The 25847-nt window shown below is 41.4% G+C and overlaps 1 protein-coding gene across 1 annotated transcript in view; it reads right to left on the bottom strand.

Moving 5' to 3' along the window:
* The window catches only part of LOC117508815 (mitogen-activated protein kinase kinase kinase kinase 5-like), a 183957-nt gene that overhangs the window by 51978 nt on the left and 106132 nt on the right, over positions 1-25847 (bottom strand). Inside the window, exons 14-24 of the mRNA XM_034168648.1 lie at positions 24916-24959; positions 19316-19362; positions 19184-19228; positions 13272-13292; positions 13150-13195; positions 10162-10315; positions 9854-9954; positions 7590-7631; positions 5974-6052; positions 3777-3853; positions 2181-2241 (exon numbers count right to left, since the gene is read on the bottom strand). Coding sequence (XP_034024539.1) covers positions 2181-2241; positions 3777-3853; positions 5974-6052; positions 7590-7631; positions 9854-9954; positions 10162-10315; positions 13150-13195; positions 13272-13292; positions 19184-19228; positions 19316-19362; positions 24916-24959 — 717 coding nt within the window. The remainder of the gene's footprint in view (positions 1-2180; positions 2242-3776; positions 3854-5973; positions 6053-7589; positions 7632-9853; positions 9955-10161; positions 10316-13149; positions 13196-13271; positions 13293-19183; positions 19229-19315; positions 19363-24915; positions 24960-25847) is intronic.

The raw sequence follows: 25847 nt of genomic DNA, 5'->3' as shown, positions 1-25847 counted from the left end.
GCGTTGCGGAGGATCAGCTGTTTTTAACGAGCAGATGTGGAGCGGCTCAGCTCAGAATTGTAAATAAAGGAGAAAAAAGCATAAAAATGTCTTTGTAAAGCTCAGTGCAGGTGTGCTGTTGTCACCGCTGTTCCATTGGTGGAACAGCTGTTCCAGCTGTTCTATTTTTGCACCACTAATCTGAACATTTGGTCATGAAATAATATGCAGAGGAACTACAATATAATAAATAATTTTTACAGTTTTAACTTCCATGAAGATTGTACCAGTGCTTCTTTTCTGTTCACAGACTTGTGGCTTCACTGAGGATTCAGTTGAAGTCTCACAGAGTTCCAAAGAATAAATCTGGCTAAACATCAAGATAAAGTGGTTTCTGAGGAATTGCAGTCTGGCTGGAGGATTTGCAAACATGAATAAAACAGGTGATCCAAAAGGATTTGTGGGGGGATCTTCTGCAAACACACCTTGAAAGTTGCTGAGGATTGTGTTGGAGTCACCAGTGTCCAGATGAGGAGGAGGTGTTGCATGTGTGAAGGCAATGTGTGATGGAGATTTTACACTGCACGGGGAGCTGAGGAAGTGGACTGCAATGGTCCTGAGAGTGGCTAAGGAGGCATTTTCTAGAGGAACCTGTGATCAAGTGACTCACCATGTGTGGTCAAGTGACCCGCAACCTGCTTACAGAGGAATCAAAGCACTAAGTTCTTCACAGCCTACAGCTTGTCCCACTACAGTTATGGCAGAGTAAGGTTCCGTCCTGGCAGATGCCTCTGACTGCTGTACTGTCATGCTGGCCCAGATAACTTAAGCAGCTGCTTAAGGCTGATCCTGCTTCTGGGTTGTTGGATACCTCCAGTACCGGGGTTCTTGTGGCTGACTCTCCAGTCAATTCTGATCCACCAAATAAATCTTGGTGAGACTGTAAAGGGTATGAAGCTGCTGAGGGCAGGGAAAGCTCCAGAGACCTGAGCTCCACCAGGTGGGTGGAGATGCTGTTCTACAGGCATTGAAAACAATCTCTGTTTCAACCTGTTACACATTTATTGCTAATGAAACAAGCATGAAGTAAACCTTAACACTTTTCATATGCCTGTGACATTTACAATGAAAGATTTTTTTTTTTTTTTGAGTAGAGGAGGCAGCAGCATCTCAATTACTGAAACAGATGAATCCACAAATTACATATTCATGAAGGCAAATGCCTTAAATGAACAATAAACACAATTGTGTACATTTGAAAGACCTAATCCTCAGTGAGCTCTGTTAGGAAATTAGAATGCACATTTTGATTTTTCTTTTCTTTTTGTTTTTTTTTTTTGTTTTTTTGGGTTGTGAAAGTTATGCTGTTTTAACACACAAACTGTTAGTAAATCAGGCCCTTATTGTTAAAATATTACTAAAAACTGTATTTTAGTTATAAAAAATCATATAGCATATATAACAGTGTATTATATAGCTTTACATTATTTGTAACTATTCATCTCATAATGCATTTTTGTTGTTTCAACACAATTTTATTATTTTTACATTTTTGTGAGGAGACTATGAGCTTTTCTTGAAATTAATATGACATTTTTCTTGCAATATTATAATCTCTGCTGTCAGTTTGTCTATTTTCTATGATATGATGATAGTGACAACAAATAAATATCTTACATAAATACACCTTATAGCAGCAGCAACAACTATATTTTTCTAAAACTGCTGATAGATTGTAAAAGTTTCACATGCAACACATAAAAGCATAGGTAGGGGGCGCTCCAATTATTCATAGAGTAATGTACATCAGTATTCAGATCAGTATTCCTTGAATGAAGGTTTACTTGTTCACCAAACCTCAATACAATCCACTTGTCTTTTTAAAATAGTTTGCTAAACAGACAGACAGATAAACAAATGAGGCCAGAACCTTTACGTCCTCGGTGGGAATAACACTGGCATGATTCAGATCAGCTAAAGCATTAATACAGTATCTGCTGTCGCTATATTCAAAATGTGTGTATGAGTTTTAAAGTTTTTGTAGTTGCATGCTTTTATTGTGAAAGTCCTATGAAGTGTTAACGAAAACACATTAATCACTTTTGAACAGCCCTTCACAGTATTCTACACACTAAATATCGCTGAAATAACTAAACTTTTTCTAAACTTCTTCGATTCCTATTGAGAAATCAATACTTTACCTGATACAGACATGAGAACATTATTAATGACGTAGACCCACGTACACTTCCCCGGACTGAGCTGAAAGACAAAGAAAACACCTATTCATTTACTCATCCTTTCATAAGAGTCCCGGTGTCTCTTTGAATAACTTTGTCACAATCCAAATGATGCATTTGAGGCTCTGTGTCACTACCAAAGTTCTCTTGTTCTCTTGTTGTGACATTTAACCAAATATATATTTTTAAAACTTTATTATTATTATTATTAGTATTGCATCACAATGGGAAGGAAGGATCAAGTAAAACATCACTATCAAAAACAGAAGACATTCAACATGATTTTTTCGAGAACTAGACCAGATTTTCAGAAACCTGCAAGATTCACCAGACATCAACGAGATCAAAATCAACAAGTTTATAACCACACGGACACAATTATTTAATAAACTAGTGTGTTGTCCGTGGGGATCCATGGGCTCTAGATTGGGTAGTGTTTATAAAATAGGTAGTTGATATTTTTCAAGGGTGGTAATAAATTGTGCAAAGGTTCTATAAGGAGTTGGAATGGCGTGGGAGTCCTGAATGTTTTTAGAACCTTATGACTCAAAATAATTTTTTGAAGAAGTCAACCCTTTTATTTCCTGTTAATTACATTATTTTTAATGTTAATTTACTGTCTTAATGTATTGGTAAATTGTTTAGGTTACTGTTATCATATACACACTATTATTATTATCATATTATTATAATTATTACCATCAGTATTATTATTACTATTACTTCTATTTTGTCATTTGATTTTTCAATGGACCACAATGGAAATAAGTGTTTTCACTTTCTTGTGTCATCCATGTATTTTTAACATATTTACAATTACATGACCCTTAACTGGAATAAGCGTGTATAGAAAAATGAATTAAGAAATTTCAGTCAGGCCAGTTGGAATAAGGTTTTCTCTGACTGGTTGCTTTGAGTGATGTTTGATTGTTTAAAAGGATGTTTTTATCCATTTCGATGCTGTGTAAAACTTGACCAGGTTAGATTTCTTGTTCCAGCGGGAGACCTTGCAGGTGGTCATGATGAACAGTTTCTCAGACAGGCATAGATTACAGTGGATATAATTGCCATTGTATGCACTTACTTTGTTGATATGCCATTGATTTCATAGTCAGTGCTGCTGTCTTTCAAGTCCCAGATGTATTTTGAAAGGACGGTGTCATGTGAATGTTTTCGGTCTCTGAAGGAGAGCTTGTGGTTGTTGTATCTTGTTTTAAAATATGCAAATTTGTCACTATGTATATGTGAAATTATAGCTGGATTAGGAGAGAGATGCCCAAGTTTGGTCCTCGAGATCTACCTTCCTGATAGTCTTAGTTGTCTCCCTGCTCCAACACACCTGAATCCAATGAAAGGCTCATTAAGAGCCTGCTAACGAGTCTTTCATTGGATTCAGGTGTGTTGGAACAGGGAGACAACTAAGACTATCAGGAAGGTAGATCTCGAGGACCAAACTTGGGCACCCCTGGATTAGGATTTAAAGTGTATTTCATTGCTCTTGTAATGCAGAACTTGGTTCCAAACAGTCACTTCAGTAAAATCAAATAAAGGACGTACCAGCTCCATTGTGGCTTCAAATCCATTGAGGTTAAGGGTGTAGATTCCCTCCTCGGCCCCAAGGATCAGGTAATTGTCTGAGGGACAGTGAAACAGAGTCTAGTTATACCCCCATTACACTAGATGCTGAATGAGCCTGAATGCCGTTCAAATGAAAATTTGACCTCCATTCGGACAAAGTTGAGGCGCAATTGAAAACCTCCAACAGCATTCTGTATGCACTCCAAACAGTCTGGCAAATGTCTGTGGTCAGCCTGAATGTTTAGCACATGTTCAAAACATTCAAGGTGCAGTCAAGGTGGATAAAGCTTGGACAGCGGCTGAAGTGCACTCTGACCGCAGTCTGACTGCATTCATAATATTCTCACTGCATCAAAACAGCATTCAGAACAGTCTGATCGCGCTCGAGAGACAGTCGCCGTGGTCAGGCACATCAAATCCTGGCGGCATGTCTGAATTGTGCCACAGATGAGCAGTATGTACACCTCCACTGGATCCCGTTTGTAGTGCACAAAGGAAATATTGGTAGGTGCAATGTCTGTGGCACGCATTCATCTTGTGAACTACATGTGAACACTGCGCAATCAAACTGAAAACACCATGTGTCACTGCGAGTCAATGCGTCTCAGAGCTGCGGAGCATAAACAGGGTGTCATATCCATAATAAACCTTCTATTACAGATACATTGTCATTCCCTCCCATGGGTTAGATAATGTATGTGAAATAGTATGATCATCATGCAACACCACAAGCAGATGCACCACGCCTCGCTGCTGCCCCGTGGTGAGTCAATGCGTTTCAGAGGTGCAGTGGGCCACAGCACAGCCAAATGTTCATGTCACAGCTGTAATGCACATATTATGACATATACAGCATCAAACCCTTTAGGAGGAATGGTGTTCCAACTGTATTGCCAAGCCATTACAATATAAATAAAATAGAAAATCACCTTTGGAATGGCTCCAGATTCATCTCACAGAGCAAGGCGAACAACAATCAGACAGCAGCCTGTGATAAAATCCCTGTCGTCCTGGGAATGCCATAAGATGGTAACATCAGCCAAGTGCTGATGGCACATGTCTGGTCCACCACAAAATATATACGATATGATGCACTGTCCAGCGGTGCAATGCATGCCACCCAGCTGGGCAGCGGGACACCCTACTGCGCGTCAGGGCACATAACATGTGATCACCAAGTCCAGACAATACATCATGTGACGCATGAATTGATTGGCAGGACACACACGTGAACTACAGTGTGGTCATCTCATGGACATAATATCCTGGAGACGGGAAAAGGGTGAGGCTGTATCATCTTATGGCTCCACAGGTCGTGCATGAGCTCATATCATCTGATGGCTCCGCAGCTTGTACATGAGCTTATATCATGTGATCACCCCACTGCACATGTGTGAGCTCATATCATCTGATGGCTTTGCTATTCGTGCATGAGCCTGTCTGGACAGCAGAGTGTCCCGCTGTCTGCTGAACAGTTGATGACCTGGAGAGTAAGAGAGAGAGTATGCATGTGTGTGATGCTTTAATGTCAGGACCTGCATTATCCCTCCTCTGGGTTTTGTATTTTATCCAATAAATGGACTGATGTATGTAAGCAAGGGTCCCCTGATCATGGGTGTTTTGCAATGCACCGCAGACTGGTGGCTATTACTGGTTATAACGGCTGTGGATGTGCACATTGATGATCTGATGACTGTAATAATGTGATCACATGCCATCACATGCACTACAGTGATGCGATAGTCAGGGGACCCTGGTTTATATGTAATCAGTTCATGGGCTGGATGTCATTCAAATTCCACCAGTGAGACATGGCAGGTCTTCAAAAGGTAGCAGATCACAGCACTTGCTCTGCCCGACCCCTCCCCTTTCTTGCTTTCCACCCAGGTCTCAGGAGGCACTCGAACCACACCCGTACAGCAGTCGATGTGCATTCTTCTTATTCTTACTGCCATCTGACAGAAGTCTAGGTATTAGTACTGTGTTCACACTACATTTGGACTGCATTCATGGGCATGCACATGGACTGCGCGGTTGATTTGACTTGATTCCTGCTCATTCTTGCTGTGTGACGGGGCCCTTAGTGAGATAAATTAGTTTGCTAAAATGAGCAGGGAGTTTACTATGTGATGATACGTCCTTAAGCAGTTGAAGATGTATGTATGCATGATACAACCTTTGGTAGTTGGGTTTTCCCAGCTTGTAGAACAGTTTATTTTAAGAGGACAACCATGGAAGATCTTCTTAAAGCAGACCTGGAAAGTCACGACAGAAAAATTAAATTTAACTCTTTAAATGCAGGCACAATTATAGGTGTGTTTTAGAAAAGACAGTCGATAAAACAAAGGATCCAGGAGCTGAACAGAAAACCTTCAAAAGTAAATGGTAAGTGGACTGCACTTATATAGCGCTTTTCCATCTGTATCAGACACTCAACCGCTTTACAATAATGCCTCACATTCACCCCGATGTCAGGGTGCTGCCATACAAGGCGCTCACTACAAACCGGGAGCAATAGGGGATTAAAGGCCTTGCCCAAGGGCCCTTAGTGATTTTCCAGTCAGGTGGGGATTTGAACCCATGATCTTCTGGACTCAAGCCCAACACCTTAACCACTAGACCATCACCTCCCCGAGGTGATGGGGAGGTGATGGTCTACAAGTCCCAAAAGTCCTACAAGAGTCCCATAATCTGTACCAGAAAACAAAGTTAATGAAGTGACACCAGGTATAGCTGTTTAGCAAGCTTCATTTAAATTGGTTCAGCACTTTTTGTGCAATCCTGTTAAGAATGTAGTTAAAACATGCAAGTTAAACAAATCCATAGAGCTCACAATGTCAAACTAACTGGGCAATTATAACACCTTCGTCAAAGTTTAACACACACCCTTGTCTTTGTTATTTGATTTAACAAATAAGGCTGGGAGATTTAGCATATTATTTGTGCAAAATAAAAACAAACACTTCCCAAATGTGTGCTAGTTCCCTACTGTCTGAAGTCTACATGACACAGGACCAGTCTCATAGCACCATTTCGAAAGCCTATATTTCTCATGCTTTTCAATCAGTAATTTTACCATTAGTATGGGTCAAGTGCAATGTTCAAGTGAGCCATTAAAATGTTTCATGGTTTGGATTGTGTGATTCCCCCCAGTGAGTTTTGATGGTTACTTTTTCTTTCTATTGCTTTAGTTTTTTGCACCTGTTTGGTTGTCCCCTATGTGAGCTTTGTTCTGGTGTCTCCGTTGTGCATCCATCTGGTTTCCCCTTCCTATGTATGCCATCACTTATTGTGTCACACAGCTGTCATCTGTCAGGAATCATGCACCTGTTTGGTCATGATTCACAGCGCATCAGTTCTTAATTTTCTGTTTGTCTGTTTCCCTTTTGTTTTCATCTGTGAAGCTGTTAAATCCTTATCAAGACTCGGTCCCAAGGAATTTGCACATATCAGTCAAGCCTTCACACCACACCACACCCACACACTATGCCACACTGAGCAAAGCCTTCATGCAAACTCTTCAACCGCACCAAAAAGTCTTTAACAAAAAGTCACGTTAACTTAACGTTGAACTAATCAAGCCTTCTCCCTATGTCATCAACTCCATCTCAAAGTACAGGGAGAAACTGCATGCACACACACACACACACACACACACACACACACACACACACACACACACACACACACACACACACACACACACACACTAAATACAAAACATGGGGGGTGTGATCCTACAATTTCTTGAATAACCTCCTACAGTCAGCAGTGTTAGACGGAGAAACTTACTGAAGGTTTTTTCATGACGGGGTTAACACTCTCAGCAGCAACCTGAAAACAAGAATGCAAACCTGTAATTATGAAGGAGGAGAGAATGTGCAGCAACCAAAAGAAATGAAAAAGCAGGTGGCTTCTTTTACTCCATCATCCTCAGCGAACAACATTTTTATTCTTTTAGCCGCATGCAGTAAAATTGTTTCCTTCGTCCTCCTGGCCCTTGTGACACGTTTGACCTGAGCTCAGGCTCTATTATATTGGTTTGGTGTGCAGCAGGAGTTCTGGCTGCACGTTGATTACTACTCGTTGAATTTAATTATTGCTGGAGTCAATCATTTTTCCGCTAAAGTGGTCGAAACTGTGACCCACTCATATGGTACTTCCAGAAAGTATTCACAGCGCTTCGACTTTTTCCGCATTTTGTTATGTTACAGCCTTATTCCAAATTAGAGTAAACTCAATTTCCTCTCAAACTACTACTCACAAAACCCCTTAATGACAACACAAAAAATGTTTTTTGAAATTTTTGCTAATTTATTTTTAAAAACTAAGGCATTACCTGTACATACGTATTCACACCCTTTGCTCAACACTTTGTTGATGGACCTTTGACAGCAGTTGTAGCCTCCAGTCTTCTTGAATATGATGCCATAAGCTTGGTGCACCTATCTTTGGGCAGTTTGCCCATTCCTCTTTGCAGCACCTCTCAAGATCCATCAGCCACTTTCAGATCTCTTCAGAGATGTTCAATCAGATTCAGGTCTGGGCTCTGACTGGACCACTCAAGGACATTCACAGAGTTATTCTGAAGCCACTCCTTTGATATCTTGGCTGTGTGCTTAGGGTCACTGTCCCACAGACAGATGAACAGTCGCCCCGGTCTTAGGTCAAGAGCGCTCTGGAGCAGGTTTTCATCCAGGATGTCTCTGTACATTTCTGCATTCATCCTTCCTTCAATCCTGACTCGTCCCAGCTCCTGCTGCTGAAAAACATCCCCACAACATGATGCTGCCACCACCACGCTTCACTGTAGGGATGGTGCCTGGTTTCCTCCAAACATGACGCCTGGCATTCACCCCAAAGAATTCAATCTTTGTCTCATCAGACCAGAGAATTTTGTTTCTCATGGTCTGAGTGTCTTTCAGGTGCCTTTTTTTCAAACTCCAGGTGGGCTGCCTTGTAACTTTTACAAAGGAGTGGCTTCTGTCTGGCCACTCGCCATACAGGTAGGACTGGTGTATTGCTGCAGAGATGGCTGTTCTTCTGCAAGGTTCTACTCTTTCCACAGAGGAAAGCTGGAGCTCTGACAGAGTGACCATCGGGTTCTTGGACACCTCCCTGACTAAGGTCCTTCTCCCCCGTTTCCTCAGTATAGACAGGCGGCCAGCTCTAGAAAGAGTCTTGGTGGATCAGAACGTCTTCCATATATGGATGATGGAGGCCACTGTGCTCATTGGGACATTCAAAGCAGCAGAAATGTTTCTTCCCCAGATTCAAGACAATCCTGTCTCGGAGGTCTACAGACAATTCCTTTGACTTCATGCTTGGTTTGTGCTCTGACATGCACCATCAACTGTGGGACCTTATATGTAGACAGGTGTGTGCCTCCCCAGATCATGTCCAATCAACTGAATTTACCCCAGGTGGACTCTAATTAAGCTGTAGAAACATCTCAAGGATGATCAGTGGAAACAGGATGCACCTGAGCTCAATTTAGAGTTTCATAGGAAAGGTTGTGAATATTTATGTGCTGAAAATTCAGTAAGGTATATCTTCTATTATACATTCCAAATCTAAGGTAGAACTCTACTAGTGTATACTAAATATCTAAAAAAAGAAGAAGAGTAGAGCCACTTAGGTGCCTAGTCTTGAGAACCAGGGACGGTAGGTTTTAGTAGGCATGTGATTTCTTAGTTTTTTATTTGTAATACATTTTCAAAAATATCAAAAATATCAAGTTTTAGATATTTGTTTCACATCGTCATTATGGGGTATTGTGTGCAGACATTTGAAGAAAAAAAATAGTTGTATCCATTTTGGAATAAGGCTGTAACAAAAAATGTGGAAAAAGTGCAGCGTGTGAATACTTTCTGGATGTACTGTATACATAGGTGGTTAACAGACAAGTTTATAGCACAGTACTGTGACTGAAACAAATAAATCTCAAGAAAAGAAAGTAATAAACATTTTTTCCCTTGAAGTCAGTTATCCTAAACAGTGTACTTCCTTAACTACTATTATCTATTACTACTATCTATCTATTACTACTGTTGTACCTTTGAGGGTGGTCTTCTTCTGCGTGAGACTTTAGGAGGCAGTTCAGGAGGCACAATATCTGCCAGGTTGTCGTTCATCTGGACAGGGAAGGACAAAGGGTCTGAAAGACACAAACACACAACACAAATGGATAAACTGTATATTTGGAGGTGCAGAACTCCCACTGGGTGCAGAACTCCCACTCCCACCTATGTCATAGTCCTGTGTCGCTGACTGTGACAACGCTGTCACGAGATGCTATATTTTAATATATTAATAATTATTATAATATATCAAATAAACTAAATAAAAGGTCGATTTTGCAAACCTGAGTGTCGTGATGAAGGTGGCTGAGGTGGAGGTCGGACGTGTGTTCCGCTGTAGGTCCTGATGACAGGGGAGGGGGTGTTCAGAGAACACGGTTTCCTCACCCGATCATCTTCACTCGTCACGCTTTCCTCTGAGCTGGTTTGACCTTTGGGCTGCATACATGGAAACATTGGAAGTTTTTGTGTACTTTAAGTTCCCTGATGCATTCTTATGGAATTTTTCTTGTGTCCACCATCACATTGTTCCTGTAGTGTAGACGTGAATTAAAGTTATAGTGACCACTGACCAGTGGCTGCAGAAGACTAAGGGGCGCGCCCACACTATACAGGATACAAGTCATTTTGTTGGAGTTGTGGATGAGGCGAGGCGTGGCACCAGCTCATGCTCCCAGATTTGATTTGAAGGTATGATTCAGAGAATCCAGCACTGATAGAACATACTTTGAACTTCTGTCATTGTTTTTCTCCCAAAAACCAATCTCCCATCCAGTATCCAGTAACCGTAAAGCAGCCGAGCTATTTTTGCAACTATAATGATGGAGTGGCGTCATTTATGACCCCCTTATACTTTTAATGGCTCCATTTGTGTTCATCAAATTCATGACAGGACACATTTTTCTGGTTAAAAATTTAACTGCGCGGGACTTTCCTCTGTCCTTGAATGAATGAACGAATTTATTCGGCACACAAATCAACAATAACAAAAACTCATAACAAACACCTCAGCAACAAACCCGTGTGACCGAAAGGGTGAAGGCAGAAGAAAAGCTTATCAATACCCACACCTTATACTATAAAAATAAGAAATGTATACACACATATACAGTTGTGCTCAAAAGTTTACATACTGTGTCAGAATTTTTGCTTTTTTGGCCATTTTTAAGAGAATATGAATGACAACACAAAAACTTTTTTTCACTCATGGTTAGTTGCTGGGTGAAGCCATTTATTGTCAAACAACCGTGTTTCCTCCTTTTAAATCAAAATGACAAGAGAACTACCCAAAGGAACCTGATCAAAAGTTTACATCCCCCTGTTCTTAATACTGTGTGTTGCCCCTTTAACATCACTGACAGCTTGGAGTCTTTTGTGGTGGTTGTGGACGAGGCTCTCTAATGGTAAAGCTGCCACTGAATATGTTTCGGACTTTATTTACATTAATTACAAAGAAATACAAACAGTATGGCAGTTTGGATGAAGTACACACTTAGTGTGCATGACACAGGAATCGTGTGCAAACCGTGTAATGTCGTTCCTGCCTCCAACGCCTCGTACACCTGTTCCTGCAAATATTTGCGCACACAAGCGCCTGAAAGACAAAGTGTACTCTGTGCGAACCCATCGCACCCTCTTGCGGCAGGTGTCGGCCAAATTCCAGGTGACACGCACAAACACCTAACACCGCTCGCATGGCACTTAGAAAATGCGTGGCCACTCGCACTCTTGGCATGATAACAGACTGCAGACAGTCACTGTCATACTGATGTGAAATTTGTCCAAGTTCCCCATGAGTGTGACTTAGCAAACACACACTGACACATACGTGTGTGCGCTCCACTTACGGGAGGCGTGGCTTCCGACAGAAACAGCTGTGGTGATCTGTCATTCTGGACATTCCAGCTACACAATACCTACTGTGTTTGGACAGTCATGGACAAACAACTGTCCACTGTGAGGCACGTGTGTCTGATTGCTATATTTACGTGGACATAAATAAAAACATATAGCGACATATAGCGACAAATAGCGACAAACTGCAGCAAGCGAGTGCGCGCACGGAGCGGACACTGACAGCCCCCCAGGTTGAAATGGACCGTCAATTTAGAACACGCAGCGGGCAATCTGACCGTCACGTCACCCACGTGAGCTCTGTTCCACATGATGCAGTGTCTGTGCTGTGGCACGGTGTCCACAAGGCATGCGTACTGGGCAGAACACACTCGCGGCCGACTGGACACACCTGACCAGTAGATGCGGACATGATCAGAGCATACTGCTTCTCATTCATGTCATTTCATGACTGTATGTCTGTGACCATGGCTCATCACCAGAAGAACAGACAGATCATATTTGATCATTTTTCTATGGTGTGGGATTTTAAATTTTTTAATATTTTTTTTGTAATACTTCCATGTCCTTCCTGATATGAGGCAGCTTCCAGCAGCTTTCAAAGAGTAGCTCAGTGGTAAAGTCTCAGACTGGGAATCAGAGCTTTTGAAAGGCATGAGTTCGCATCCTGGCTGGTGTGTTTTTTTTTTTCTTTTATTATTCCACATAAGCGGCACGATGTGGTTCCACACATACCAGCTGGTTTTTATTTCTCTCACATAAGCAGCGCCATGTGGTGCACTTGGCACTGTTCCTGCTCAACGGACACTGGCGCATGCATGAACTCTCACACCAGGTTTGTGCACGCCTCCCCATCGGCACGATGTTTCATGCGCTAATTTTGAATTGTTTTGCCGTTTTCGTCCAAATGCTATCCAAACTTTGCGCTATGTGTGAAGGGGCCATAAGGTCCAACTCCCATCTTGTTTTGATCAAACTTGTTTCTTTGTCAGGTATTTCTTTGTCGGATATTATATATTTAGCAGGATATTTCAAAATTCACAACACACAGCAACAGAGCATTGGATTTCAACAATACCTGACAGACAGGTAGGCACTGGGTTCAGAAAGTCATTTAAACTCTCAGCCACATACGGGTCTGTAATCATTTTTCATATACAGTATATTTGAAAATGTCTGCCATTGATTGTGAAGCACACTTGCTTCAAAAACAAAATGTTCCCAGTTCAAGACCACTGGTACTGATGATGATGACAGTAACGTTTGTGTGTGTGTGTGTTTTTTTTTTAACTTTTACTTTTCATACTCTGTGTGCTTCTTACCCTGTGTGCTGCTGCAACCTCAACTTCCCTGAGGGAGTCTTTCCAAGGGATTAATAAAGTTCTGTGTAATCTAATCTTCTTCTGCTCATTGATTACCTTTGGTGGAAGAGGAGGTGGAGTCTCATCATCTGGTGCTTTGACACTGTTGAGACAGAAATGCCGTGATTGTGTTGTTGATGCTAAAGATAAACAGATTTGACTGGGTTAAAGAGGCTGACCTGGAGGCTTGTATTGTCGGTCTGTGAGAGACAACAGAAAGGAAATGTGTGTCACTCCAATAACAACAGTTTAACCAAAAAAAGTTAAAAATAATTTCATATAAATCATGTTTACAGTGTAAAAATGTTAAATTGTCTGAACGTTTCAGCAAATTAGTACAGCAATTGGAAAAAACAGCATCAAAACAAATGTTTTCTCACAAATGATTCTGGAATCCCTTGACAGGGTCTTGTCCCCTATGTTGACCCTCATGGCAGTTAATACAATAATAAAATTCCAACAACCAAATAAAAGTCAATATTATTTAGGTAACTACAATTTTAATCTCTTACTAGTGAAGGAAGCAGCATATGGTCATATTTTTAGCTCCTAAAATTACATTACAGTGAATGCATTAGAAGGAATCACTCATAGCCCCTGTAGTATTTGATACGAGGGAAGCAACGTGCAGCGACACAAAGCTCACTCATGGTACACTGTGTCCCAACAGAAAATGCCAAATTTTGAGTCCACAGTGAAACAGGATATGTCAATTGTTGAACACATCCTGGATCGACAATAGAGAAGATCTCGTGGGAATTCAGTGACAAGTTCACACTGAAACAGGAAGTGCCAAATTTTGAGCCCACTGTGAAACAGGAAATGTCAAATGTTGAACACTTCCTGGATAGACACTTCCTGGATTGACAATAGACGAGATCTCGTGGGATCTCGCGGGAATTCAATGACAAGTTGAGACTGAAACAGGAAGTGCCAATTTTTGAGTCCACAGTGAAACAGGAAATGTCAAATGTGTTTCACTTTGGATTTTGTTTTAAATAATTCCCCCTAGTTTCGATCTGTTTTTTTTTTTTTTTAAATAACCTGTTCTTTGTTATGTTGTTTTTTGCTGTTGTATTTAATCCTCTGTAAGGTTTCTGTGTAACTTTTTGATTGTCTCATTAAATAAAAAAAAGTCAAATGTTGAACACTTCCTGGTTTGGTAATAGACGAGATCTTGTTGGAGCTTGTGGGAATTTAGTGGCAAATTGAAACTGAAACAGGAAGTGCAAAATTTTGAGTCAACAGTGAAACAGGAAATGTTGAACACTTCCTGGCATGGGTGGAGCTAGAGGGGGAGGCCAGGGTGTCACTGGACCCCCTGAAATCTGATTGGACACCCCAGGTGCCACCGTAGATGATTGACCTGTCACGGCACCACACGTCTAGGTTGAAAAGAGCCATTTTGAAATCTGTGACACATATTGACTGTTAGGTTCCTCCTGCACAGTAAAGAAAAATGGCTGAGAGAAAAATCTTTCAGCCAGATTTGAACCTGTATACGTCATCTGAACCGTGGACTCCGAATGACACCAAAGTTATATTGGTGAGTAAATGGCAATTTTTTTTTATTTTTTTTTGCCAGAAATAAGGGCCAGGTTGTTAAAAGCAGCAGTTCTCCTTTAATTCAGGTTGCCCTACATGTTTCTTCTGTAATTTTAGATTAATAAAACTAGCAGACAGCAAAGGATTCATGTTCTATTGGCTTATATGAAATGTAAGATGCTGCCCCTGATTGTTTCTCATTTGCCTTCAAAAGTATCGGAACATGTATTTCACACATTTTAATTTGTTTATGCCATTTTAAATACAAAAAAAAAAAAAAAAAATCTAAAATTATCTTCCTTAAACTCAAACTGAAAGCAAATCTCTACAGCTTGTTATAAATGAATTAAAAATAGGAAATAGAGCTTCCTGCTGAAGTGGTGTAGAGGAGGATTTTCTTAAAAAAAACTGAAAGTACCAGAAAGTACAACCCCAGTTCCAATGAAGTTGGTACGTTGTGTAAAATGTAAATAAAAACAGAATACAATGATTTGCAAATCCTCTTCAACCTATATTCAATTGAATACACCACAAAGACAAGATATTTAATGTTCAAACTGATAAACTTTATTGTTTTTGTACAAATATTTGCTCATTTTGAAATGGATGTCTGCAACACGTTTCAAAAAAGCTGGGACAGTGGTATGTTTACCACAGTGTTACATCACCTTTCCTTCTAACAACACTCAATAAGCGTCAATAAGCGACACTAATTGTTGAAGCTTTGTAGGTGGAATTCTTTCCCATTCTTGCTTGATGTACAGCTTCAGTTGTTCAACAGTCCGGGGTCTCAGTTGTCGTATTTTGCGCTTCATAATGCGCCACACATTTTCAATGGACAACAGGTCTGGACTGCCAACAGGCCAGTCTAGTACCTGCACTCTTTTACTATGAAGCCACGCTGTTGTAACATGTGCAGAATGTGGCTTGGCATTGTCTTGCTGAAATAAGCAGGGACGTCCCTGAAAAAGACGTTGCTTGGATGGCAGCATGTGTTGCTCCAAAACCTGGATGTACCTTTCAGCATTGATGGTGCCATCACAGATGTGTAAGTTGCCCATGCCATGGGCACTAACACACCCCCATAACATCACAGATGCTGGCTTTTGAGCTTTGTGCTGGTAACAATCTGGATGGTCTTTTCCTCTTTTGTCCAGAGGACACGACGTCCATCATTTCCAAAAGCAATTTGAAATGTGGACTCATCAGACCACAGCACGTTTTTTAAACTTTGCATCTGTCAATTTCAAATGAGCTCGGGCCCAGAGAAGGCGGCTGTGTTTCTGGATGTTGTTGATGTTTGGCTTTCACTTTGCATGGTAGAGTTTTAACTTGTAGATGTAGCGACGAACTGTGTTAACTGACAATGGTTTTCTGAAGTGTTCCTGAGCCCACGCGGTAAGATCCTTTCCACAATGATGTCAGTTTTTAATGCAGTACCGCCTGAGGGATCGAAGGTCATGGGCATTCAGTGTTGGTTATCGGCCTTGCTGCTTACGTGTAGAACGTTCTCCAGATTCTCTGAATCTTCTGATTATATTATTGACTGTAGATGATGGAATCCCTAAATTCCTTGCAATTGAACATTGAGAAACATTGTTCTTAAACTGTTGGACTATTTTTTTTACGCATTTGTTCACAAAGCGGTGATCCTCGCCCCATCTTTGCTTGTGAACGGCTGAGCTTTTAGGGGATGGTCCTTTTATACCCAATCATGACACTCACCTGTTTTCAATCAACCTGTTCACCTGTGGAATGTTCCAAACAGGTGTTCTCTGAGCATTCATCAACTTTCCCAGTCTTTTGTTGCCCCTGTCCCAGCTTTTTTGAAATGTGTTGCAGACATCCATTTCAAAATGAGCAAATATTTGCATAAAAACAATAAAGTTTATCAGTTTGAACATTAAATATCTTGTCTTTGTGGTGTATTCAATTGAATATAGGTTAAAGGGGATTTGCAAATCATTGTATTCTGTTTTTATCAGTGGTGGGCACAGATAACCAAAAAATAAATTTTGATAACAGATAATCAGATAACTGAAAAGTTATCTTTGATAAAGATAAAATGATAAACCACCCAAAAATTAGGGGTGCCGGAAAAATTTGATTCACGTCCGAATCGCAATTCTTATTTATTAAGATTCTGAATCAATCCAAAATGTCCAAGAATCAATTTTTAAAAAGTTTTTTTTTAAACATTTTCTTGCTTACTCGCTACGTGTACTGTCGGCCTCCGTACTACAGCGTCCCTGCTAGGGGAGGGTCCGGCATGCTTCAAACATTTGTGAGGTGCAGCTTAGCATGGCGGACGAAGAGCTAATTCAGCCAGCACTGTCTTTGCTAAGGCAAATGTTTGGGGGCATTTTGGATTTTATTATTTGCTGCGTAAGAAGGAGCTTGACATGACTTATGCAGTGTGCAAAATCAGCAAAATGAAAGTCAAGTACTTCGGAAACACTTCAAATCTGCAAGCCCACATGCTACGCCATCACCCGGAGCTAAAAGAAGCGGTGCAGCGGTATCTGCCGACTACTGACCAGCACTTCGCTAAACTGCCAGCCAACTCTGAACGAGCAAAGCAGATAAGTAAATTTACATCTTTCGAATCACTTGATTAACCTTGTAAAGCTGCATTTTCTTAAACATAAACATTTTTTAAGTAATATAACTATTTCTCAGAGCTCAGAGCTCTGTGTAAGCCTGATCCCGCCAGATCTCAGAAGCTAAGCAATATTTCATCTGGTTAGTACTTGGATGGGAGACCTCTTTGGAACACCAGTGGCTCTGTGTGCATTTCTGCAGGTGAAACTGGAGTTGCGCCAGGAAGGGCATCTGGCGTAAAACTTGTAAATACCAATGCAGATCTGGCTGTATCTGCTGTGGCGACCCTGAACAAACGGGAGCAGCCGAAATGACAACACATACACACACATATTCAGTGACTTGGAAATGTTCATGTTTTCATGTCCTGACTTGTCTGAAGAAAACTGGCAATAAAACTGATTATTATTTACAGGTATTATGCCAAAGCGTAGCATTACTTCTGTAAAATATCATCTTGGCTTTTATACTTTTAATTCATTTATATCAAGTTTTTGAGATTTGCTTTCAGATTGAGTTTAAGGAAGATAAATTTAGAAGTTTTTGTTGAGTGCAAAATGAGTGGTATTATTACTGTTTTGTTTAAAAATGTTTAATTTTCACTGTTGCTGCACTTTGCTTGGAATCATAGTCATATCATACAATACTGTATGGATAGCGAAATAATATTTGGCTTTTATTTCTGTGTAGGCTCTCAGTTGTCCAGGTGGTTTCCATAGTAGAGAAGCTTGAATCTTCGACTGGACTGGGTTGCTTGACGCGAGGACGTTTCGCTTCAACTCGCAGAAGCTTCCTCAGCTAAAATTCTTGCTCTGGAAGTCTGACTTCTGTCTGACTCTTGTAGAGACGAATGAACAGAAGCCAACAAAAGCTGGAGTTTTAAACCTAGCCAGACCCCTCCTACTGAGAGGCAGACTGCTATAGGCTAGTGACTAAACAATAGCTCTAATTAGCAGCTATTGTGCTCTAGTTAGCACTCTCCTAATGACAGGGCAGCTGTCCCTCCTAATGATGGGATGGATGCCTTTCTTGATGGCTCCCTTGATGACTCTCCTGATGACTCATTACCATGAACAAAAGACTGAAACTGCTTTGACCTGAGTACCCCATTGTAAAGAGGGGACAAAGCGTGTCTCAGACCCCCAATATTCTCGGTAGGAGGGGTCTGGTTAGGTTTAAAACTCCAGCTTTTGTTGGCTTCTGTTCATTCGTCTCTACAAGAGTCAGACAGAAGTCAAACTTCCAGAGCAAGAATTTTAGCTGAGGAAGCTTCTGCGATTTGAAGCGAAACATCCTCACGTCAAGCAACCCAGTCCAGTCAAAGATTCAAGCTTCTCTACTCTTTGGCTTTTATATTGAGATACAATAATTTGGCCATATTGTGCAGCTGTACGGTCAACTAGCTGAAAAGTTTGAATATTAATTTACATCTACATTTTAAAAAAATGCTTAAAGTGGCAGGAGTTAAGAGTGCTGTAGTTAGGGGAGGTGATGGTCTAGTGGTTAAGTGTTGGGCTTGAGACCAGAGGATCCTCGGTTCAAATCCCAGCCTGACTGGAAAATCACTAAGGGCCCTTGGGCAGGGTCCCCAAGTTCCTCCGGGTGTGTAGTGAGCACCTTGAATGGCAGCAGCCTGACATCAGGGTGAATGTGAGGCATTGATGTGTGAAGTGCTTTGAGTGTCTGATGCAGATGGAAAAGTGCTATATAAATGCAGTCCATTTATTTACCATTTATGTAGTTTAGGGAGTCTGGGGAGGGGGCACCCCAGAAGCTGAAGGCTTTTAGCCATGCTAATGCTCCCTAGAAGCATTTACTGAAAAACAAAAAAGTCTGAAGGACCTAAATGACATGGTGAGATGCTGAAGAGCTTCACTCGTTCATGTCTGCAGACACAAACATATTAAAAGAAAGATTCAGTGAAATAGTATTTTGGCATTCTTACACATCGACATCATCATAGTCATCGTCTGAGTCGGTCAACGCGTCCCTGAGGGAGAGAGAGGCAGGAACACGAGCGAATTATACCAGTTTTCATGTGGTTTCTGCATTTTAATCAGGTCGGTGATCCACTTACCTTTCTGGACTCTTGTTGCTGCTGGTTGATCCTAGTGAAGCTCTTAACTGCAGCAAAAATAAAAAACACAGATCTGTTGATTATATCTGATCATTCCCACCGACTGTAAAATCACACAGGAACTTTCTGATGAATCTCACATACAAAATGCAGCTTCTCTGACTTTTTCACACCACTGTCAAGGTGAATCATACTTGAAGTACTTTGATTTTTTTTTTTTAAGCTCCATTGGTTGCAGGGGAAGTCCTGCTGACTGGTGGGAATGACTAGAAACTGGGATCCTTTTGGGGGCATGTAAAACCAGCAGACCAATTATGAGCTTGGACACTGTCTAGCATGGTATTTGTGTAGCTTACCTAGGTTTATTTCACAGTGGCTTTGTCCCTTGTCAACTCAGTGGGAGTGCCCTGTGCACCTGCACCCTTGTAACACATCAGGGTCCCCAAGGGAAGTGCAGGGCTGCTGAAGTTGGTGGGTGAGCCAGGATGGTGTACTGCAAGCTGTATTTGCAGATTATGAATTCCTGTCTTTGAGGAAAGGTCTAATAACTGATGGGAAAGATCTGTTGACTTACAGAGAAAGTCCTTTTGACAGCTGGGAAAGACCACAAACTAGGATGCTTTCAGGAACATGGAAGGCCAACAAGTTTGAGTTTGGGCAGTGTCTGGGGTGGTATCTGTCTAGCTTACCTAGGTTTGTTTCCCACTAGCTATGTCCCTTGTTGACTTACACATCAGCGTCCTGAGAAGATTAGTTTGGATTTGTGCTGAATTATTATTGGTATAATACTCACAGATGACTCACCGGTGCATTCATCCTTGACCCAAAATACATACCAAATGGCAAATGTCAAATGTCCCCAGTTTGTGCCTGATCAAAATTGCCCACACGCACGCATGCAGCTGTTTCTCTTTATTGCATTCTGCTGTATGCAAGTGCTTTTAATTTGACAAACAGAGATGGTGGTGGAAGACATTAAAAAGCACTACACATTTCACTCATGGTGCCAACATGATACTTAAGTCACTCATGGAAACAGCAACATAACACTTAACGAAACTAAGCCAATTAAACTACAAAAACACAATAACACTAACAACACTATTAAATTTAACATAAACCACATTAACATTTAAAACTCCAAAACCCTTAACTCCCATGGTGCATTGCAGCACAACATCCATTGATTATTGATTAGTTAAAATTGCTAATGTCTCCAAAAATATTACTCCTATCAACTTTCCATTTTTACAGTGTTCATCCTTGACTCAAAATACATAAGCATAACAAACGGCAACTGTCAGCTCTCCCCAGTTTTTGCGTGATCAAAGCCATACACACGCACGCACATATGCACACAGAGGCCACTTGACTGTTATAATATAGATACCAAGCGGCAAAGGTCAGCTCTCCCCAGTTTGTACATGATCAAATTGCATGCACACACGCACACCTGTTTGTCTTTTCTACATTCTGCTCTATGCAAGTGCTTTTAATTTGACAAACAGAGATGGTGGCGGAAGACATTAAAAGCACTGCACATTTCACTCATGGTGCCAACATGACATTTAAGTCACTCGTGGTAACAGCAACATAACACTTAACTAAACTGACTAAGGCAATTGAACTACAAAAACACAATAAATCAATGACACTAACAACACTGTTAAACTAACATGAACCACAATAACAACATTTAAAACCCTGAACTCCCATGGTGCATTGCAGCACAACACCCAAAATTGAGCCACATTCAAGAAGGATAGAAATTCGGCCAGGTGCAAACAAATGGCATCTGAATGCCGCCCGCATACCCAGAATGTGCGTAGATGCCACCACAAATGATTCGCGCACACTCGGTGTGCTGTACCTCAGGAAACAGGAAAAAATACAAACAAAATAAAAAAAAGAAACAACAGAACACAGTACAAAACACCACAATGTGACAGAATGCAGCAGGAAGATGCAGAATGCACCCCCAATGCCGTACGTGTGCCACATGAAGTCTGGGTGGACAGCGGGGGGGAGGCGGGTGTGCCAGGACAAGCACTCGTCTGAAGACCTGCCGTGTCCCACATTACATGTTACTACATGGTTTGGATGTGCCCCCCATTGCACGTGTGCATTATCCCTTTAATTTACTGGACTAGATTTATCTGATTGAAGTAAGTAAAATGCAGAACCTGCAGACAGTTTGGCTGCAGCCAGACTGTGCACTCTGATTCCTCTTCTAGTTTATATTTGTTCTTGTGCAGGGCTGCGCTCTCATTTCTGTTATAGTTTATCCTTCTTCCTTTGACTGCGAGCTGCGTGGGTGCCCAAACGAACATCCTTGTGTTAAAGTGGAGATGTCTGGAGTTATACTTCATGTGGCCATGTCCTGTCTCTGGCAGTCAGCCTGTGAGCAGGACTTAACCCTCTGGGGTCTGAGGCCATTTTTTGGACAGTTCACTCGCCTGGCATAAATGTTTTATTATTGCTGTTAACAGCTCTCCCTGCATCCCACAATCAAGTTTTATGTCCCTTTTTGTCAGGACAACCTGTGCTTTCATAATATATATGCTTTTGTTGTGTTTTATAAGTGTAATAAAGGTTTACAATCAGAAATAAGAAAAGAAAAAATAAAGCGAAAAATAATTTTCCACACACTTTTATTCAAAACACACAGCAAACTATAATAACTCTTTTGACACTTTATAAAGGTAATTTGAGGTCTTGTGTGAAAGACTGAACAACAAAAAGGTTCAAACAATAACAATAACAACAAATAATAATAACAATAATAACAATAATAACAAATGCACATTTTGAACAATATATGCAAAATGGTCTATGCGTTTTGTTGTCCATTGATATGGTAAACAGTGCTTTATGCAGAGAAAGCAACAGAGTTATCCAGTAACATTCATATGCAAACTAGTGGAGCAATCCTGATAGTTACACACTCTTTGTTTGAGCACGTGAGATTGTCATCAGAGGCCCTCCGTCTGCTCACTTTCACTGATCGCTGTGCGTAATGGCGCAGGGCACATTGGAATAGTATGTACTCATTGGAGCACCCAGGGGGCTATTCAAATGGACCAACTAGTAACATATCACTCCTGAAAACGATCTTTGGCTTTTCACATGAGGTAAATCTGCCCTACGATTGGATTTTGGAAAACCATGTGACGGTGAACCAATTCTGACTGGCCACTCCCATTGCGCACGTCATCTCACAGCTTCTATGAGGAGTACAAAGATGGCGACGGTGGATCAAAAGTCCGTGGAGTTAACTTTTCAGCAAAAAAGTAAGTTTCTATCTCATATCATTAAAAAGTTATTTATAATTTAGTAAAGCTTGGTCTTAGCCATCGTACACGACAGCGTCGGCCCCAGAGGGTTAACGTCCTTTTTTGTCCTTTATTTAACACAATGATGAGAGAGTTTGAGGGGAGAGCGAGGAAGTGCCTGCAGTTCACATGTACGCGCACGAACGAATCGTCCGTGAGTGGACTGGAGATGTCCGGACTTTTTCCTGGATGTGGACATGTCCTGTCTCTGTCAATCTGTCTGTGAGCAGGACTTTTATGGACTTTATTTAAACACAGTTGTGAGAGAATTTAAGAACGAGGAGCTGCAGCAGCAACTGTCAGGCTGCAATCAGCATTTTTTTTTTCTGTGCTCTTTTTGAACATGCAGTTTTACTACATTGTGTACACAGTATAAAAACAATCCTGTGTGATTTATACTTTGGGAACAATGGAGCACAGCAGGAATCATAAATTGGTGTCGGGTAACGTTGTATTGTGAGGGTGTGGCTTCCAGTCACATTGAGTACCTTTGCTTTGCCCTGACTTGCGTTGAAACCACTTCCTTTCTGCGCCCTGTGCTTGACACAGAAAAAATTAAATATGTTTAATTTTTGCCGTTGATTCGCTTTGTCCTTTGTGTCCGTCATGGTGTTATGGCATTGAACTACATCGTCTCGGCACTAGGTTGCATCCACGTGGCGTCGTCATGATGCCGCATGATGCAACTCGAAGCAGACCCGGTGTGAAAGGGGCTTAAGTGCCACCCTTGCATACAGCAACACACGTGGTCTGCATGTGTATCGCACGCGTGCAAGTGTGTCGTGCCCCCCCGAAACACATGTGGCATACGTGTGGTTAACACCCCCCTTACTCCCCCAACACATGTGGTGTGTGGGGGGGAGCACACTTGCATAAAATGCTGATATATAGGTGCTGCATAGACATGATCACATGGGGGCCAGACATGCAGGTCAGAGCGCACACAGCACAACGAGGTGCTTGTCAGCTACTGATCAGAGACTCACTGACAGCTCACATAACACAGACACAGTGACACACTGGTGTGTGCGGTGAATGACAGGGGGTGTGTCAACCGACAGGAGCGGCTGTGGAGATCTGTGGTTCTGGACATCCCAGCTGGAGAACATGTACCGTGTTTGGACGGCCATGAACTGTCCATGAAGACACGCGTGTATCTGCTTGCTGTTCTCACATGGACATACATAAAAGCATATGTCGCTGTTGCAACAGGCTGCAGCAAGTGAGCGCACACCATGCACATCGACAGGCTACCCCAGGTGAAACAGACCGTCAGATCATAACATGCAGTGGGCAATCTGAATGCCACATCACCCACATAATGCAGTGTCAGTCCTGCGGTGTGCCGACCACAAGACAGGCATGTTGGGCCAGACACGTGTGCAGGACCGGCTGGACACGCCACCAGCAGATGTGGACACTATAAGAGATAAGAGAACACTGCGTCTCATTCATGTCATTTCATGACTGTACATCTGTGACCATGGGTCATCTACAGACAGATCATACTTGTATTGCCTGCTGGATAAGAGGGATTCAATAAAATGCGGTGGTTTATAGGTATGTGGGTTTTTTTTTTAAATACGTCAATGTCCTTGATTTCAGGCATTTCCCCGCACCTTTTATAGTACAGCAATGGTAGCTCAGTGGTAAAGTTTCTGGCTGGCAATCAGAGCTTTTGTCAATTGCAGGTTCGAATCCCTTCAAACCTGCTTGACTTGAAATGACATGACATGATTTCAAGTCAAGCACATTCGAATGTTCCCGCTGCAGTGGTGTCATGCACGAGTGTGGGCAAGCACGTGCACGAACCCATCACAGGGGCATCATTCACGCCTGCCCCGTCGGCTCGATGTTTTCGTGGTTTTCTCATAAGAGCTGTTCTGCTGTGATTTGCCCTGAATTGTACTTATTTGTACTATGTGAGAATGGGTCCTTAGTGTTTTTCTATCACTGGATTTTACAGCGACTATGAAAACTGAGGCATTATCTTTACAAATGTGAGAAATAGGTAAATGCTTAACTCAGTATTTTTTAATCCCTGTGAATGATAGCTAAATGTCTGCAAGTACATGACAACAACATCTTGTTTTGTTTCAGCTCCACTGTGGTGGTGTACTGAGGCAAAGTTACAAAAACAGGTTTCACAATCCAGCTGATTATGGAGCTGGTGTAGTATGTTCACCAGCTCACCAGTAGTAGTATGTTTGTATGTAGTATGTTCCATATTGTGCATTCCAAAACATTAGCAATGCATCATCAGCTCACCGTTGAGTCCTTGTTCAAAGGTCTTTGAGTGTAGATCTGCTCCACTGAAAAATACAGAAAGAAGTAAATAAGATTAAATACACAGACATGTTTACATTGAAATCTACTTTTCTGTACTGTGCTATCCAAGCATTAAAAGTAAAATAACACATTTTTAATATTTTAGCAGCTATAATAATGTATTTAATAAACAATAATAGCACAACTACTTTCTGAATTTGTATAAACTTAATTGTTAGTATTCATATTGTTATATAATTATTAAATACTGCTTGTGAGAAAACATTTCCAACTGTATATATGAAGGAAATAGTAAATTTTCCATAAATTGTGAAGTGAAATCAATCTGATTAAAGTTTTACATAAAAAGAAAAGAAACATTAATTTTTTTGTCTCTAACCTGATTGTTCTCACACCCATCACCCAGTGCCTATGTTTTTTAAATTGGGAGTCCACTTGTGCTCCTGTGGCTGCAGCTACATTTATGCACAGACCCACACTACTCAGAGGATGATGTGGATGCGGGAAGGCAGGTATGGGAGGATAGAGACCTTTACAAACTGATGTCTGCCCCATCAATGTTTTGATTTTATTTGTGGAAGACTGTGGTCAGCGTTACCAACAAGAGCACGTGCTGCGTGGTTTATTTCATGTTATGCCTACAACACGTCCATGACTAATTATGTGACTTGACTTGCAGTGTAGACTCACCTCTCGGTGTTAATCACAGCACCCACGGAGAAGGTTTCAGTGTCATATAGCCCTTGGGGAGTGTCAGTGCAGTACAGGACTGCACTGCTAACAAGCACGGTAACATTCATTCATTTCCACATCTGCTTACTCTAATCAAGAGTCGTGAGGTGCTGGAGCCTATCCCAGCAGTCATAGGGCGAGAGGGGGAGCACACATGGGACAGGATGCCAGTTTGTCGC

The sequence above is a fragment of the Thalassophryne amazonica genome, chromosome 4 (genome assembly GCF_902500255.1).
Source record: "Thalassophryne amazonica chromosome 4, fThaAma1.1, whole genome shotgun sequence".
Classification (NCBI taxonomy): domain Eukaryota; kingdom Metazoa; phylum Chordata; class Actinopteri; order Batrachoidiformes; family Batrachoididae; genus Thalassophryne; species Thalassophryne amazonica.
The sequence above is the reverse complement of the archived record's forward strand: the minus strand, read 5'-3'. Positions and strand labels throughout refer to the sequence as shown.